Here is a 19713-nt window from a genome sequence, read left to right on the forward strand (position 1 = left end):
TGTAAATCATTATTTCAGGTTAACGTGAAAGATTTTTGTAAGTTCTTATGAATTCTGCTGATGCGTACAATTGTGAAAAGGTTATTTCTCCATTTTTGCAGTGATATGCGCTGGAACAAAGGGACTATTTTAAAAGCTTCGGTAGAATACATCAAGTGGCTACAGAAAGAACAACAAAGGGGCAGAGAATTAGAACACAGGCAAAAGAAATTAGAACAAGCCAACAGAAGATTACTGCTTCGCATTCAGGTCAGTAAATGATAAAGATGAACTACACAGTTCTAAAATTAGTCTCAATCAACCCTATTCAACTATATCATTTATTTATCATTCCCATTAACCATTGTAACCATGTGTATGAAATCTTTTAGGAGATCACTTAAATCAATATTGTTTGATATGATTAACTCCTAGAAAACGTGCAAGCATGTTGTAGAATTAACTAGTTAATAGGAAAGAGCACTCAACTATATATATTGAATAAATGGTGCAAAGTCTCGAACTCCGCCAGGCCCGTAGTAAATCCAAGTAAGTAAATGAAGTCAAGCACTCGTTTGAAAAGATATAACTAAATAAATAAAAAGACATACCTTTATTTGCAACCCTCCTTATTTAATTTACTAGTAGCTTGCCAGTAACATAACAGCGGTCTCTCATTTGCTAACCTGGAGATTTGAGGAGGAAGTACCAACTTTTAGGCCAACTTTTAGGACAAAAAAATGTAAAACATCTGCTGATTTTTTATTTTGTCTGTTTTCGCCTACAATGCACAATCTCTTTTTGATTCGCAACACTTCCATCTTTTGTTAATAAATAGAAATGTTGTTCTACAATTAGTGATTATCTTTCATTTCTCAAGGCAAGTAGACAGTCAGGGTTATTTACAATGTGAGAATTCAAAGATAATTAAAAGTGAATTTTAAATTTAAGGCCAGAGTAGCTAAACTTAAAGGAGAGCCGTATTTTTCCAATTCGGCTATTTTGACCTTAAATTTGAAATACACTTTGGATTCTAACGTTGGTGGATAACCTTGAATGTGTCACAAATGCAATTGACTGCATTCTAGATCTTTAAATCAATCAATCAATCAATCAATCTACCAATCAATCAATCAGATTTTATTGCAAACCATAGAAGCAAAGTACTAGCAATAAGCTGGAGTATATCAACACATAACAGATGCTACTGTAAGGGAAGAAATACTATAAGCACATCATTAATATGCAATATTTTATACCAGTAATGCTGGCTGTTAGGTATATTGTTGCAATGTTGAGTCATGTGACTTATACATTTCAAATACAGCAGAGGAAAAGAGCAGAATGAGCTCAACATTGTTAAAGTGTCACTCACTAAGATCACTTTCTATGTGACAGCACTGACCCAACATAAGTGAATGTGATTTAAAGGAACATTATTCCCTTTCAATAGTCGCTCTGTGACTTTGCAGGTCTTGCTTTCAAAAGAAACCTTTTGGATATTCCTTGTTTTTTTTTTTTTTTTTTTTTAAATTCATCTTACTTTTTTAGTTATACATAAGAAAAACGAGGGACTACTTCTGTTAATGGGGAGAGTAAAGTTTGGCAAATGTTGTCGATGGGCGGATTTTAAGCAAGGTTCTGTACTATTTTACCCACAATACATCAGTAAAACAAATTTCACAGAGGGGGCATGAGAAAAGGGAATCTGAAATAAAAAAAAATGACAAATGACAGAGCTATAAGTAGAACTCCACATCTATCACTAAAGGAGTACTCTAGAGGTGAAAGTGAACTCTCTTTTTCAATGTATCTCTTTAACAATAGGTTCTACCACCAGGTGCGGGGCACAGCGATGGGGACACCTTGTGCCCCATCCTATGCCAACCTGCACCTGGGATGGTGGGAAAACCATATTGTGTATGCAAAACATTTGAAACAGTACATGGATCATGTTTATCTATGGAAACGATATATAGATGATATCCTTGTAATATGGACCGGTACGAAGGAACTTTTCACTGAATTTGTGGAAGTTCTCAACGAAAATGATCTAAATTTACGCCTGATAAATGGAGATAGGCATATCTACATTGAACTTTCTTGACTGCACATTTACTATTACGGAGGAATTACAGATTCAGACTACCCTATACCGTAAACCTACATCTACCAACAACATGTTAAGCTGGCAAAGCTATCATCCCACCTCACTAAAGAGAGGCATTCCAGTGGGGCAATATCTGAGACTTAAAAGAAATTGCTCCTCTACCATAGGCGTGCGCACGGGGTGTGCCGGGTGTGCCTGGGCACACCCTAATCCTCGCGGCACGCCTATGTATTGAGACCGGCAGGGGAGATCTCAGGATCCCCCCTGCCGGCTCATGCAGAGCCGGCGCTATCTGAGCGCCGGCTCTGCTCTCAGCCTCCCCTCCCCGGCTCACATGCATGCTGGCAATAGCTCCGCCGGGTTCCTCTCGCGAGATCTGAGCATTGCCGCGGCAACGCTCAGATCTCGCGTGAGTGAACTCTAGCTCTGCGGGGCTAGAGTTCACTCTCCTCTGGACCACCAGGGAAGGATGGCGGCAGCAGCAGCAGGATCCCCCCTCCCAGGCATAAGGTAAGAAGGGAGGGGGGATAACTGATCTGCCTCCACCTCCACTGGACCACCAGGGACAAGGAACAAGAATCCCCCCTCCCCACATAAAGTAAGAAGGGAGGGGGGATATTAAATAATGTACCCCCACCTCCACCCCCCACAATCACCCACACACATACACAGCACACACACACACATACACAGAACCCACATACACAGCACCCACAGACATACACAGCACCCACAGACATACACAGCACCCACACACATACACAGCATCCACAGACATACACAGCACCCACACACAGCACCCATAGACATACACAGCATCCACACACATACACAGCACCCACACACATACACAGCACACCCACAGACATACACAGCACACCCACACACATACACAGCACACCCACACACATACACAGCACCCACAGACATACACAGCACCCACACACATACACAGCACCCACAGACATACACAGCACCCACACACATACACAGCACCCACAGACATACACAGCACCCACACACAGCACCCACAGACATATACAGCACCCACACACATACACAGCACCCACAGACATACACAGCACACCCACAGACATACACAGCACACCCACACACATACACAGCACACCCACAGACATACACAGCACCCACAGACACACAGCACCCACAGACACACAGCACCCACAGACACACAGCACCCACAGACACACAGCACCCACAGACACACCGCACCCACACACACACAGCACCCACACACATACAGCACCCACACACACATACAGCACCCACACACACATACAGCACCCACACACACATACAGCACCCACACACACAGCACCCTCACAAAAACAAACAGGACCCTAACACACACACACACAAAACACTACCAGTACCCTCACACACAAACAGCACCCTGACACACAGTACATTTACAGCACCCTCACAAGTGCACACACACACACACACACACAAACAGCACCCTGACACACAGTACATTCACAGCACCCTCACAAGCACGCACACACAAACACCCTCACCCACATAGTACACTACCAGCACACACACATCACACTAACAGCACCCTCACACAGCACACACACAGCTTTGTGTGTGTGTGTATATATGTGTATATATATACATACATATACATATATATATATATATATATATATATATACGCCGCGTGTGCTTGTGCTTGAGGGTGCACACCCTAATGCAATAGGCTGCGCACGCCTATGTCCTCTACTGAGGACTTTGTATACAAGGCGGCTCTTCTAAAAGCTAGATTTAAAGCCAGAGGTTACCCTAACAGGTGCCTCAAACAGGCATATCAAAGAGCACTCCAGAGTGAACGTGAGATCCTCTTAGAGGATAAACCCAAATCTTGCCCCCCAAAAACAATCAGGTGTGTGGCAAATTATGATGCTGGATGGGATACAGCAAAATAGATCCTGGCCAGATTCTGGCCATTACTTACTCAAGACCATCATCTAAAAGATGTAATCCCGCCACGTGTCTCTATTACCGCCAAAAGAGGGAAAAACGTAAAAGATCTTTTGGTACCAAGTCATTTTTTGAAATCCAATATGAATAATCACAACAAAAAAAGTTGGATTAATGTGCAAGGTACCTATCAATGTGGATGGTGTGTAGCATGCCGCTACATAAATAGAGATTCGAAGTTTATAACTGACTCCTCTGCTATGTTCAGGGTTCCAATCAAACAGTTCTTTTATTGTAATTCCACAGGGGTTGTCTACCTTCTTACTTGTAAATGCGGACTAAAGTATGTAGGGAAAACAATACGTTCCCTTAAAAAGACTTGTGATGGAACATATCCATTCAGTCACATCTGAAAGAGACACCCCTGTTGCTAGACACGCTAGATTACATCATAGCAATTCTCCTAGATGTTTTAAGTTTGTCGGCGTTGAAAAGGTACAGATGGGTAAAAGGGGAGGCGATCTGGACTTAATCCTTAAAAGAAGAGAATGCTTCTTGATTCACAAACTGGACACTTTGTCTCCAAACGGCCTAAATGAGGGCTTTACGTTTACCCCCTTTTTAGAATCCTAACCCATATCGTTATGAGTATTTATTAGTCTAATGTGTTACCACCTTTATATATATATTATTTAAGAATTACATCATAGTTATGAAACATTGAGGTTAAGATTCTCCTACATTATATAACTGTGATAGCCTTTACTTTCACATTTTTGTGCCATCTTCTCTACTTATGAGATGTTAAATACGTTTTGTTACTCTCTGGTCTCCTTCTGTCTGTCTGTATATAAGTGTTTACAGCAAGCTAATATTGTACTTTGATTTCATGTTAGCAACAACATATTCTTGACTGTTGTACAATTTAATAGATACTATTGTTTCATATTGCTTACTGTGAAGAAAAAAATCCTTATACACATGTACATATGTTATTAGCTGCTGGGCACTAATAAATACATTTGGGCTTTGCAAATGCCAGCTATTTCAAAAGAGCTCTTAACTAATGAATTTTTCCAACCATGACACGTCCCTATACATTTACAGGGCGAGATTGTGTCTATGTGTCTATGGTTATGGAATATACAACTGTCTTACACGATCAGCATTAAGCCCCGCCCAGTGGCACCCAATAGGTCCTCTGGTAGCTAATTGACACGAGACATCCCCCAATCCGATCGGAGGGGGGCGGGTAATTGTAACGCCGCCTACTCCCGATCGGATTGGCTTCTCATTTCAGTGAAGGCTGCATAAAGACTCAGCAAGGTCAGTCTCCTCAATGATAGCCTTTGAGAAAGGCACTCGTTTAAGCGCCGAAACGCGTTAGGCTGATTATGATTTTTAAATCACTTCACTATTTCATTTAAGCACTTTATTTCTTTGGGGTGTTTATTTATTTCTTGTATGGGGAATTATAGCTGTTATTTCTATGCAATCTAGCAAGGGATGTAGCCGGTTCTAAGAGTTCATAAGAGATTCACAAGATTAGTAATGACTAGTTCTTTATTTATGGATGTAACAGGATAATAGGGACTTGTTTCCTGACAGCTTTTCATCGGTACCTATTACTATCTTAGACTCTGTTAATCTTTGAGCCTGGTTATAATTTAATAGGATTTAGAGGCTTTTATATATTTCATCTATGCCATTATAGGGTAGAAATTGATCTATGCAAGTTTCTAGTCTACACAACTAAGGAGATCTATCTACATGAGATTATAGGTCTTTTAGATTTCTGCTCTTTATATTCCAGTTACTATATAAGAGCTATTTACCTCTTCTTCCTCTTTTCTCCCATATATTCTGGCTCTCCCTTCCCAATTATTGAACTTCATTATTTTCTTTCCCCTTTTTGGGAATTTGTGTGTGTGTGTTTTTCATTTATTTTCATTTATGTCTATCATATCTTAATAGAATTATGATTTTTATTCATTAACTACTAACTCTGATACATCCAATTGGTGTATCCTGGACACTGTGTCTCAGGATCTCCTTCCCTCCTTGTTTTTCTTTAACAAGTGTATATATAGGGTTATCCCCTTCTACTGGATATTTTCAGGACACACTTTATAGCCCTGGTTTCTCAGAGCTACTTTTGTCTTTAATCTAGGTAGAGAGTGTGATAAAAATACACATAAATAAAGAAAGAAAGAAAGAAAGAAAGAAAATAAAGATACTTGCCTTTAACGTTCCTGCTGCGTCTGATAGAACTCTGTAAGGAGGAGAAGCAGTTTGCAATTCTCAACAAGGATGATTGGACCTTTTAAGCTTCATCTTTGCAGTATCTTGGGACCAAATCTTAGAGTCAGTTATTTATAACAATGTAGTTTATCAAATCAGATTAATTTTAATACATACGTGCCTTTTGGCATTATATAATATTTTCATTCAATGCCCTTTCTTTTCTGTATTCATTTTTACAGATAATGTTTGCATATGTGAGCATGATCTCTCACACCTCACCCCTCTGCCAGTCCTTACATTGGCTTCCTGTATGCTATAGGAGTCAATTCAAGGTACTAACTCACACCTATAAAGCACTGAACAACTCTAGCCCCTCTTATATCTCCTAACAGATCCATAGGTATGTCCCTTCTCGGTCTCTCCGCTCTGCCCGTGACCACCTCCTGTCCATTGTCCGCACCCATACGGCCAACTCGCGCTTGCAGGACTTCTCGCGGGAGGCTCCCTTCCTATGGAATAGCCTGCCTACCGCCATCAGACTCTCCCCTAGTCTTGCATCTTTTAAGAAGTGCCTTAAAACCCATCTCTTTAGGAAAGCTTATAGCCTCCAAGACTAACCCTTACCTCACATACCTGTCTCTTGCCCTCTCCTAAAGGGCAGCCCACCTTATTTGATTGCAAATTTCTGTCCTAATGTGTTTTACACCCCAACTCCTATAGAATGTAAGCTCGATTGTGCAGGGTCCTTTTCAACCTATTGTTCCTGTAAGTTTATTTGTAATTGTCCTATTTATAGTTAAATCCCCTCTCATAATATTGTAAAGCGCTACGGAATCTGTTGGCGCTATATAAATGGCAATAATAATAATAATAACATGATAATGTCTATGACCATTCTACTAAATTCATCTAACTGTTATTTTATAGGAACTTGAAATTCAAGCCCGAGCCCATGGTCTTCCAATGCCAGCCATGTGTACTGTAGAGCTCGCATCACAGGTCATTAAGCAGCAAACGTATGGAGAAGATATATCAGAAGAATATGCTCATCAGCTTCCTTTGGCTCTTGGACAATCCACTGACCTGTGCGATGGATCGACTGCATTTTCTGATCCACTTTCACACTTCACAGACTTATCATTCAGTGCTGCTTTAAAGGAACAGATGTTAGAAGAAATGTCTCCATTTGGAACAGATCCCTTCCTGTCTGCTACGTCACCTGACCTTTCTAAAGGAAGTAGCAGGAGGAGCAGCTTCAGCACAGATGATGATGATCTATGAGCAAAATTGCCACAATCACAGAAACAAAACCATATTTATATATTTGTGACTGTAGCTTCATTCTTAACAAAAGAAGACTATAACATATATTTTTTGTACTTTATCAATGCAAAATGTGAACATTTCACAGCTAACTTTTATAAACACCTTGATTTTTACAACTGTTTATATGCAAGAAATCCCTCTAAGCTATGACTGGGCAATGTGATATATTCTTTGTGTAGACCTCTCAACACTCTCAACACTCCAAGACAGGCAGCTGTTACTGAACCCCTTAAAAACCAATGATAGTTCTTACCATTATCACTGTCTGGTCCTTAAAGACTTTCAAGTCAAGCATGGAATGATCTGTTTTGACAACAACAGATCCACACCTTACTGATGTCCAAAGCCAAATTCACATAACAGTTTGATGTAGAAACAGGATTCTCAGGGCCTTCCCCAAAAAAGTAAACCACACACACACACACACACACACACACACTCTCTCTCTCTCTCTCTCTCTGTGTCAGCATAGTGGCATGATGTGTGCATTGCAAAATGCATATGTACATTTCTTAATGTGTGCATTTCCACGTGTAGCTTGTGAATGTGTATGTCTAGCAGGTCAGGGGTGCATTCCTGTGTGAGTATATGTGTAAAGTATCACTTCATGCCTGAGGTGTGGCAATGTGTGAATGCTATGTGTAGAAAAATGTGTATTAATCAGGCGTATACTAATGTGTAAATTAATGTATTGTATCAATACATAGATGTAAATTGTAGATACATTAAAATTAGTGCATTTAGTGTGTGATTGCATGTGAAGAGCTGTATATGTTTCTTAAATTGCCACCACTTTGCATACACCATGAGGTGTCCATGCACTTATCTCCAAATTGCTTGTGTTTACACTACAAGGTAGCCATCTCCTATAGCTACATTTATATACAATATAAGGATGTAGTCTAGTTCCCCATTTGTACATAAAGCACATGCAATAATTCAAATTATGCAGCCTAATGAAGGTAGGTGGATGCCTACTTGTAGACTTGGACATCCATGCCTGCCAATGTCACTAAATAAATGGGACATTTTGTTTTTGATAAGTACCAGATAGTTACATCTTAAATACATCTTTGGTCTTTAAGGAGTTGATGATGATTACAATTTAAACAGTTTCAACAATTACTAACATAAATCTGTAGATCTAAGTTGCCTTCAAAGTTCTTACAAGTTAGCTACTTGTCACAATGTTTACCGGGAATTCAGAGAAAGAAAATGTTATGACCTAAAGAACTTTTCTAAGTTGATGATGCCTATTATTAAAGAGATTATCCTCCGTAAATTAATATGGCACTCTTAAAACGTGTAGCATCAAAATGGCACTGCCTTCATAAGGACATAGTTTCATTACCAGCTAATTTTAATGGTGCTTTAAGGGTTTTATGAAGCTTAAGGTGGTACAAAGGATAGGGATAAGAGGGTGCTATTTAGGGAGATAGGTACTTACAAACTATGGTTTCCATCAATGTTTAGGAAATTATACATATTATTTGGGGGTAATTTTGCTTTTGGGATTGTTTTTGAGATTGATTCTGGATTTACAGTCCACAGGAACAAAATAGTTCATGCTAGATTAGGGCTCTGGATGGGGAACATGGGATACAATGAGTGCCATCACACTCTAGAGTTGACGATTATTGGTAGAAATCTATCCCCTACATCATACTGTTTTCACTTCCATTATGATGACTTGTATCAATTTAGCACTGTAAGTATACTACACTCTAATGAATACAGTGCTGCTACAACATTGTTGCTCCATATTAAATGTTGATCGCTAAATTTTAATATTTAATCAAAAAGTAAAAAAATATATATATAGTTCCACTGTTTAGTTAGTTTACATGTTATCATGTAGTAAACTGATATCTTTATTTACTCTAGAAACTGAAATTAATGCTTAGACAGTAATCATATAACACAATATATATTATGGGGCAAAAAAAGATGTACGTATGATATATTGATACAAATATGACAGGAAATAATGTGTTTTTTTTAGATTTTGCATTTGAGTGTGTCTTTTTTTTATCATATTTTATATTTGTATCCGATTTTTGGATTGGAATGTTTTTTATAACTGTTTCTGTTACACTGTACTTTGACAGACTTTTTTTTACCTTTTGTTTGCTTATTATCATTTCCAAGTTTAATTATACTGATATGTTACTTTGATTATCATAAACAGTAAATATTATATACCATGTACAACATGACCAGCACTGATAAAAAGCTATCTGAGAAGTACGATCAATATTGTAAATTGAAATTTTCTAAATCACAAGCAGCGTTTCTTGGAAAGATCTCTATAAGGGAGACTTTTGGTAGAGATAATGAAAAGCTGCAGGAATACGTAATCTTACAGAGCTATATTTAAAGCTACATTATGGAACAATTTCTCCAAAAATATATATAATTATAAGGCAAGATCTTGGCTGGCGTTTTTCACTTGATATGGAGAAAATTGGGTTGGTGGTAGTAAATAGCACAGATTAATATTATTCTGAGTGCATGTTCCTGTTCTCATACCCAATTATGTTGCACCACCTTCCAATCTGAACGTATTATTCATTGTAATATCCTCAGGGTACCTCACTTTGATAATTAGCAATGTAAACCATCACCTGCTGTAAATATACATTCAGACAAAGATTTACAATGAAATGTATGGAGTTCAGCTCTTGGTGTGAGCAATATTACTTAAATTCAAGTTAGAACACACATGGTGGACATTCCTTCCTTCTTTTCTTTTTCTCCCTTTCCCTCAATCTGTCTTTTTTTCCTCTCCCTCTCTCTCTTTTTTATTTCACTCTTTCTTTTTTCTTTCAATCCCATTCACATTGTCTCTCTCTTTCTCACTCTCTCTCTCTTTTTCTCATTCACACTCTCAAATTCCCTCACACTATCTAATTCCCTCACTCTCTCTTTTTTATCTCCTCTCTCTTTTCTTTCACTTTCTCTTTTTTATCTCCTTCTCTCCTTCTCTCTCTCGCTCTTTCTTTCATTCTCTCTTTTCTATTCCCTCTCTCTCTCTTACTCCCTCTAATTCTCTCATGAAACAATTTTCCTTATAGTAATATATTGAAAGTACACAAGATGAAATAATCCCGTCCATGGTATTTTCCAAACAGAGCTAACTATACTGGCTAGCACTGTGAGTGCATGTATTGTGCTCACTGTAATGATTATTCTGATGACATACTCTCGGACCTGATGAAGAAACTTTAGTGACAATCAAACAGAAATAGTCTCAAAATGTTTTCCAAAAAATAATAAAATGATCATAGTATTTATACTTTTTTTAATGTAACCAATAATCTTTAGAGCATACCTAATTGTTTGCTATTGGGAAAATATATACTTTAGTAAAAGTAAACATTATCCATATTTATCAAAGAGAGGTAACACAAAGATAGAGTATGATTGTGCCACAGTACAACAATAAAATGTAGGTATATGTATTTATAGTTCCTAGAGTCTTGTATAAGGTACTTGAAATCAATAGGGTCTTTGGAGCCAGAGGATGGTGTTCTTTGCACTTTGCAGATGTTCGTATATACAGAGTGGGGCAATAAGAAGGGAAAAGGCTAATAGTGCATTACGTCTCACTGGGTATAAGACAGCAAAATAATAGGGTTACACTCACATTTAGTAGAGCTTATGCCAGCTCTGGTGTGTATAGCGTACAGTGGTACAATCCCCACTTAAAGGAAATTACGTGAGTGTTCTTAATGATAAAGGTGTCGAGAACCAAAACGACAAAATAAAAGACAACAATAGCGCTCTCAATAAAATGTAAATAGTCCATAAAAAATAATAAAAGGTAGAGCAGGCTAACTGCTCTATGACAACAGCGTCAGTGGTATGATCCCCATCTGGGATTCTTTGGACTAGAGGAGGGTCAAGGTTTTTGGTGCCGGGTTATTTGAAGAATAAAATAATAAAATAATATAATAACAAATAGTGACACAAATAATAAAGTGATAATATAATAACACATAGTGGCACAAATAATAAAGTGACCAAAATCTATTTATTAGATAAAAAATAATTGCATACATCCAAATGTGTTTCACTATAAAAGGCTTTATCGATGGAGTACAAACATTCAACCTGGCACTATGCCTTATGGGGCTGCAGTACTGGGATAGTAAACTACACGTCGGCAAATATATTTGCCGATGTGAGAGTTAGAGTTAGAAACCGGACGCGGAGGGGGAGTTGTTGAAACCACATAGGCTCTAGGACACCTATTCTATTTATCAGAATTACTATTTGTTCCTTATTTAGATACAAGTAATGAACAATGGGTGTTCGTTTTTTTCTTTTTCAGCTTTGTTTCTCTGTTTATTGCTAGCATTTTAGCTTTGAGTGGAGGTTGCCGATTTCTCAGAATCAGCTTAGCTACTGGGGGGTATTTGAACAGTTGCTCTCGAAGGCACAGACAGGGCTTTGAACAAATTAGCTGACATCCTTTAATTGGTATAGCTATCTCTTTCTGAGATTTAGATTAGTTACTAGTTACTTATTTCTGTGCCCTTGCAAGTACAGACAGGGCTCATATGTTTTACCTTATTGTCTAGAATGCTGTAGACATCTTTTTGGTGTCATTTATATCCAACATCTATCATTCTCTCTACCTTTTTTTATTATCCTCCTGATAATATTCTTGTACATAGTTGCAAACCCCACTTCCTTATACATTGCATTACACACTTCATTGTCACTTTTTTGCCTATCTTATGGACTATTTATATTTTATTGAGAGCACTATTGTTGCCTTTTATTTTGTAATTTTGGGTTCCCGACACCTTCATCATTAAGAACACTCATGTCATATCCTTTAAGTGGGGATTGTACCGCTGTACACTATACACACCAGAGCTGGCTTAAGCTCTACTAAATGTGAGTGTAACCCTATTATTTTACTGTCTTATCTATACCCAGTGAGACTTAATGCACTATTAGCCCTTTCCCTTCTTATTGCCCCTCTCTGTATATACGAACATCTGCAAAGTTCAAAGAACACAATCCTCTGGCTCCAAAGACCCTATTGATTTCAAGTACTTTATACAAGACTCTTGGAACTATAAATAAATATACCTACATTTTATTGTTGTACTGTGGCACAGCCCTACTCTACCTTTGTGTTACCTCTCTTTGATTATTTTCAAGGGTTTTGAGGGTTACTGCCCTACTCATATTGTTCTGCTTTGGTTTATTAGCGGTGAACCCTAGTGTTTTTTCATTATCCATATTTATGTAAGATTTATTTTGAAGCTTCACATGGTTATTCACTAAAGTGTGAATTATTAGGAATACAAAGCGAAGTGAAGCTGGATGGCTCTACAGAACAAAGGGAGCCAATGCCGACTGGGGCTATTGGGCTCATGATGGACTTGACAAGACCTCAGCCAGTTTTAAAGCTGTTCTGCAATGATTTGACATCTTACTTACAAATCTTGCTGTGAGATAGCACCAGGACACATGAGAACATAACCACCACAGCAGGCTGTTAAAAAACAATTCATTTTAGAGGAAGATAACGTAAGCAGGGATTGAGCTAGTATCAAAATCAGTACTTTCAAACTTTGTTTCTCACTTGGATTTAGATGGCAACATAATTTGGAGAGATAGATCGTAGATAATGGCATATCTAAAACTGAAAACAAAAGAAAACATAAACCAAAATAATTGAAGATCTAAACTACTTCCTACAAAACAAGATATATTACTTCTTTTTGAATTATTCTATTTTCTTTTTATATACACAAAAAATAAAAACTCAACTTGAATGTGAAATATTGTATATTGTTGGGTAATATGTATTTTTTTTCTCATTTTTGTTTTGTTAAAAAAGATTACTTTTAAAATACAGGACAGCTTGGCTTTCCAAATATAACTCAATGTTCAGTAAGTAGAATTATGTCATAATACACACAGCCCTTTTTATGCCCTAAGGTGTCTGCCAGAGCTGGAAGGCGTCTTATGGCATGAACTGTTTAGTAACTAATGTGCTTTTTTGGAGACCTAGTAAATGTATTCAAGCAATAATTATCCCTTAGAGTTGGTATGATCCCTGTGGATGGCCTTGGAATAATGGTTTAGAAATATTTCAAATAATTGGTGTTCACTGTTCTGTTAAAAGAGCTCATGCAATTAAACGTGTATTGTAGAATACAGAAGACTTTTTTCTACTTAGAAACATCAGTGCTTATTTTTTAGTCTTTGCACATACTTTTTTTTATTCACTGCTGTAACTAGACACACATACACCCATTAATATTATTATTATTTAGTAATAAAAGTAATTCTATAATTTGGCTGTAGATAGTTTAGCGCATGTTATATTGCAAAGCTTTCTTTTAGCAACATACTTCTTTTCAGCACATTAGGTGCATTGGATGTTACCTGTTACAGGTGAGGTAGGATGTAGGAGCCCTTTTTCTTGGTACTGTAAATGTAGAACATATAAGCTCTAAACTTTAGATCCAAGATCTTTTTGTAATTTTTTTTTTTCATTAGCCCAACCATATACTTAAAGGAATACTCAAATCATCACTACAGTGATACATTTAATAAGGGATTGACACTTATATGTAGTGGTTTTGGTGTTTGGAGTGTTCCTTTCAAATTATGCACACACAAACATATACAGAAGTAGAAATACTAATGAGGGAAAAGGACAATAATTTTAACTTTTTTCCTATTGAAAAAATTTACAGAAATTATGGAAATAAATTATCTCTTCACGCATGATCTATTAATTTTAAACAAGATTATTTCGGCCGATGAAGTTAAATTCCAAATAAATAGACTCCCTATTAATAAAACACCAGGCCCTGACGGTTTTACGAATTTATATTATAAACAGATGCAGTCCTTATTAATTAATCCTTTAACAGACATGTTTAATCAAATAGCTCTAAACAAATTTTTTCCAACTGAATTACTACAGGCTAATATTATTCCGATATTGAAACCTGATAAAATTAGTAACAACCCTAGTAATTATAGACCTATAGCTTTGATTAATGTGGATATGAAGATCTATGCGGCCATAATTGCTGACAGAATAAAGACTATTATTGCGACATTGATCCATCCAGATCAGATAGGGTTTGTCCCGGGTAGGCAGGCATCAAACAATACTAGAAGAATAATTGACACTCTAGACTGGGCCAACAGATATCGGATTCCCTTCCTGGCCCTGTCATTAGATGCCGAAAAAGCATTTGACAGGGTCGGGTGGGGTTATCTTAGCGAACTTCTTATTGCATTTGGGTTCACTGGATGGATACACGACGCCATCATGGCTCTGTATTCCTCCCCCACTGCGAGAACGGTAGGACCAAATATCACAGCAGGGTGGTTTGCACTTAAAAACGGTACACGACAAGGATGTCCTCTTTCCCCCCTGCTGTATATCTTGTCTATTGAGCCCTTGGCAATCAATATTAGGAATAATCCTTTGATCCAAGGTGTCCATACGAATTCGATGGACGCTAAAATATCATTATACGCGGACGATGCGTTACTCACTCTTACATCCCCAGAGTCTTCTCTAAAATTTTTAATGATCGAAATTAATAAATATTCTACAATTTCGAACTTTAAGCTAAATATAACCAAATCCACAGTAATGTATGTGAATATGAACAACGACCTGGTAAACACTTTAGCCCACGCCTATAAATTTGTATGGACAGACTTGGAATTAAATTATCTAGGACTATATATAACTACCAAAGTGACAGCTATAATGGAGAGGAATATAATGTTCCTTATGAGAAATATGAATCTCAAACTAAAAAGATGGAAAAATTTAGAAACTTCCTGGCAAGGCAAAATAAATATTATTAATGCGTATATATTGCCTAAATGGCTATACTTATTTTCTATGATTCCACTCAAAGTCCCTGGGCCCTGGCTGGCTATGATTCAATCCAGTTTCAATAATTTTATCTGGAATAATAAAAAACCTAGAATTGCTCAAAAGATATTAACTAGAAAACTGTCTAACGGGGGTTTAAACTTTCCTAGTATTACCTACAGTTATCATGCTAATATCATTAGACATATCTACCTCCTTCAGGACCCTGAGCAGGTCTTAGAACCATGGTATAATATTGAATCTGAAATGGTCCAAACAGGCAGACTGCAACATTCGATGTGGATAGTTACAAAGAACTCTCTAATGAATTTGTTTAAGAACTCAACGATACTATTCCAAATTCTAGAAGAGTGGTTATTAATTAAGAAAAAACTAGCCCTAGGAAATATGATATCCAAATCATGCACATTAGACATACTGCAAATTCTTATAGAAGATCTCTCTTTAAAGAACTGGGCTAACGCTGATAGAATAAAGTTTTCACAAATTATGCAAAGAGATAATATTTTGCCATTTCAGAGCATTAGTGATATTTTCCACATTCCACGCAGGGAAATTTTTACTTATCTACGGATAAAAAACTATATTCATAAAAATGTGCTCAAATCGTCTTCTATCTATGCGAAAAAGTTGGAAGTTATATTTAAGTCTCAACCCATTAAAAAAAGCATGGCTGTTGCCTTATCAATGCTGGAACTTCTTAAAGAGTCCCCATATAGTTTGATTAAGAAGTGGGAACAAGATTTAGAACTACAAATTTCTTTAGACGATTGGAATTCCTCTTTAACTCGGGTGAATAAATATATCCATTGTCTGAACCTGTCGGAATGCCACTTCAAAGTTCTCTATAGATGGTATTATACACCTGCTAGACTAGCTAAAATGTTTCACTCTTCTGATCCAACTTGTTGGAGATGTGGTAGCCATTTAGGTACGTACATACATATCTGGTGGACATGTCCAGCTGTTAAGTCTATTTGGTCTTGGGCGTTTAATATTTTTTCATTAATGACTACAAATAGAATTCCGGAGAATGCTGCTTCGGCTATTTTACATCTGAATATGTCTTTAGATTCACAAAGAGATTTCTGTTTTGCCATTCATTCTTTGATTGCGGTTAAAATCATTATCGCAAGACACTGGAAAGTATCTAAGTCGTTTGACAAACGACTATTGATAGACCAAATTAGATTCCAATTATCAATGGAATATGAGTTGATCAATAATGCGACTTTTACTTCTAAGAAAAAGAGATGGTATTGTGAATGGTTAGACAAATATAATATATTATTTGGATAGTTCTCCTATGGTTAAATTAGATATCTGCATAGACAGAGAAAGAAGGGATAAAATTAAAACAGAAGCCAATAACCTCAGTCCATGGAAAGGGAGTTGTTTGAAAAGATGCTCTAAGGAAATTTTTTTTTTTCTTTTTTTTTTTATTTTTTTTTTTTTTTGTTGTTGTTTTTGGTTTTGTCGTGGTTAATCTATGTTAGTATGCTGTCATGCGGGTCTATAATTGAACATGCGATCACTGTGTTTGATCATGTACCATCTATCACTTATGTATTTGTTTGATACTTGTGTACACTTGTTGATCTGTATTAGTTTCAGCATACTTGTTGTCTATGTCAAATAATAATGAAAAACTTTTTCAATAAAGACATAATTAAAAAAAAAAAAAAATTATCTCTTCACGCTAGCCTCAATTTAATATTTTTGGAAAAATCTTTGAAACAATTTAATATTTTTGAATACACTTTTAAAATTTGAAAAATATTTTTATATTTTATTAATTTGATATTTTTTATAGAATTTTTTTACACATAATATATTTTTATATTTTAATATTTTGAAAAAAAATATTTAAAAAATATATCCAAAAATATTAAATCATTTGAAAAGCTAATCCAAAAAATGTTAAATCGAGGCCTATATAAGACTGCAATGTAATTCTCAACAAGCTATCCTTTCTTGCACTGATGTCCCTGTGCTGGCTAGACTAATTTCTACCATACTGGCCTTTTACATTGTGCAGAAGCAAATGATTTACTAGACTTCATTTTGGAGCAAACTGCAATTTGTTCAAATTTGGATTGTCTGAATTCCAGAACTCCGTGTCAAGCTATACCAAAGTTACGGACTAACCAAACAGCCTGATGATGAACATGTTCCGGGGGGGGGTGTGGGGGGGGGAGCAGAATCCTAAATTTCACCTGTGGCACCAACAAAAAAAGAAGATAATTAAGATGGTTAATGGCTAGGAGACTATCACGCTAATTTTATTCACAGATCAAATTTCAATGCTCCTCCTGTTTTTCTATCTGTTTGTCGATTTTTCTCAGTTGATCTGTAAACCAAATGGTGAGAAAGTTCCCCTACTAGTGTACTGCTAAATATGTACATAATATTTTATTATTATTTGAAAAACATTATCAAACCATTTTAGTTGGTTCCTCGGATCTGGTTCACAAATCGACATTTGACCAACAGAATTTCAGGTGTCCAGGGACAACGTCTATCTTTAGAAAAAAATGATCCTGCAGATCCGAATTTTCTCACCGTACACAAGTCTAAAATGTACGACTTATATGTATGGCCTAAAATGATTTAAAATGCTATTCTAAACAATAATGTACTTTAAGAATGTTTGGATTTTTTAAATAAAATAACTACCTGTATTGTTAGTTTATACGTTTAGGGAATATTGTAAAAAATGTTTACACAGTAAATATTCTACCATATCCTATCTGAACAATAGAACACATCTAAACTTACACTGAAAACCAATACAGATAAAGGTCTTGATCCCCAGTTAAGTAATTGTATTGTGTTTTCAAAATGTTCATGAATCTTACATTTAAATGCACAGCTCTTCCGAATAAAAATATTTTCATTTTGATCTTTTGGATGTAGAAAATGACAACTAGTCAAACAAAAGAAATGCAGTGTTTTCAGATCTCGAATAATGCCAAAAACACAAGTTCATTTGTAAACAACACAAAGCTAACGTTTTAACTCAGAAAGTGTTCAGAAATTTAAATTTTGTGGAATAATCATGATATTCGATCACAGCTTTCATGCATCTTTGCATGCTCTTCACCACTCTTTCACATTGCTGTTTGATGACTTTATTCCATTCCTGGTGCAAAAATTAAAGCATCTTGGCTTTCTTTGATGGCTTGTGGCCATCCATCTTCCTCTTGATCACATTTCAGAGTTCTTCATTGGGGTTTAGGTCTAGCGATTGGGCTGGTCATTAAAAGGCTGTGATCTGGTGGCCCTCTATCCAGACATTGATTTACCTGGCTTTGTGGCATGCAGGATTCAATACGTCATTAAGTAGAATGGAGTTTGCCTATGTTGGAACTCAACGATACTGGAATGGCTGCCAAACATGTAGAGTTTCTGATTTAAGAGAAATTGATTTTTTTTTCCAGTGCTGGGTTTATAAAACAGTGGTAACATGATTTTTTCTCTTTGTACACAATCTCTACAGATTTTGACAAAAAAAAAGCAGGCAAAACAACAAATAAAATTATGGCCAATCAAAAATGGAAATATAGCTTTTTTTTGTGATTTTTTTGTTTTGTCTATTGTGACCTAATATTTCAAATTCTTTGTTTGAGAATCACACCATGTGTGTTATGCAGGGAGATTGTACACAGCATAGCATTAACTATAAGGGCCCACAACTATGAATTCTTATATGATGAACGAGGCATTGCCCACAAACTGGTAAACTACCCAGAGCCCTATGGGATCTTAAATGAACACTGTAGGCACTATAACAACTTAATCGTATTGTTCCTACCCCCAAAACCCTTGATTGTAATAATCAGAGGCTTGGAAATAATACTTCAAGCCACGCCCCCAAGCCCACTGGGTATGAGAGCCGGGACTGTTACTTCTTGGCTCTCATACTGTAACATGTGTAGTGCCATAACGATCTGGCATAGAGAATATTGTATTTAAGCATTCTCTATCCCGGAATCTTAGGTGCATTGTGGTAAGTGCTTCGCATACACCTAAGGTCTCCAGTGCTCCTATATGCTGAGCTTGGATTGGGTCATCATCCTGGAGGTGTGCCTCAGGAGGAATCCACAGCAGTACTGAGGGAGACTAGGCAATGGAGAAAAGGTGAGTAATTAGTCTTTATTTGTTTTTGTAACAAATGGGGGGGGGCACTGAACTAAATAGGGAAATTGGGATTGTA

General features: G+C 36.7%; 1 protein-coding gene across 2 annotated transcripts in view; it reads left to right on the forward strand.

The window, feature by feature from the left end:
• Window positions 1–8045, forward strand: part of TFEC (transcription factor EC) — a 48938-nt gene extending 40893 nt beyond the window's left edge. For both annotated transcript variants that reach the window (XM_063445095.1, XM_063445096.1), the window contains exons 7-8: window positions 102–249; window positions 7205–8045. In XM_063445095.1, coding sequence (XP_063301165.1) covers window positions 102–249; window positions 7205–7558 — 502 coding nt within the window. In that variant the 3' untranslated portion in view covers window positions 7559–8045. The remainder of the gene's footprint in view (window positions 1–101; window positions 250–7204) is intronic.
• The last annotated feature ends 11668 nt before the right edge of the window (window positions 8046–19713 follow it).

Source organism: Pelobates fuscus, chromosome 3 (assembly GCF_036172605.1).
Source record: "Pelobates fuscus isolate aPelFus1 chromosome 3, aPelFus1.pri, whole genome shotgun sequence".
Lineage (NCBI taxonomy): Eukaryota > Metazoa > Chordata > Amphibia > Anura > Pelobatidae > Pelobates > Pelobates fuscus.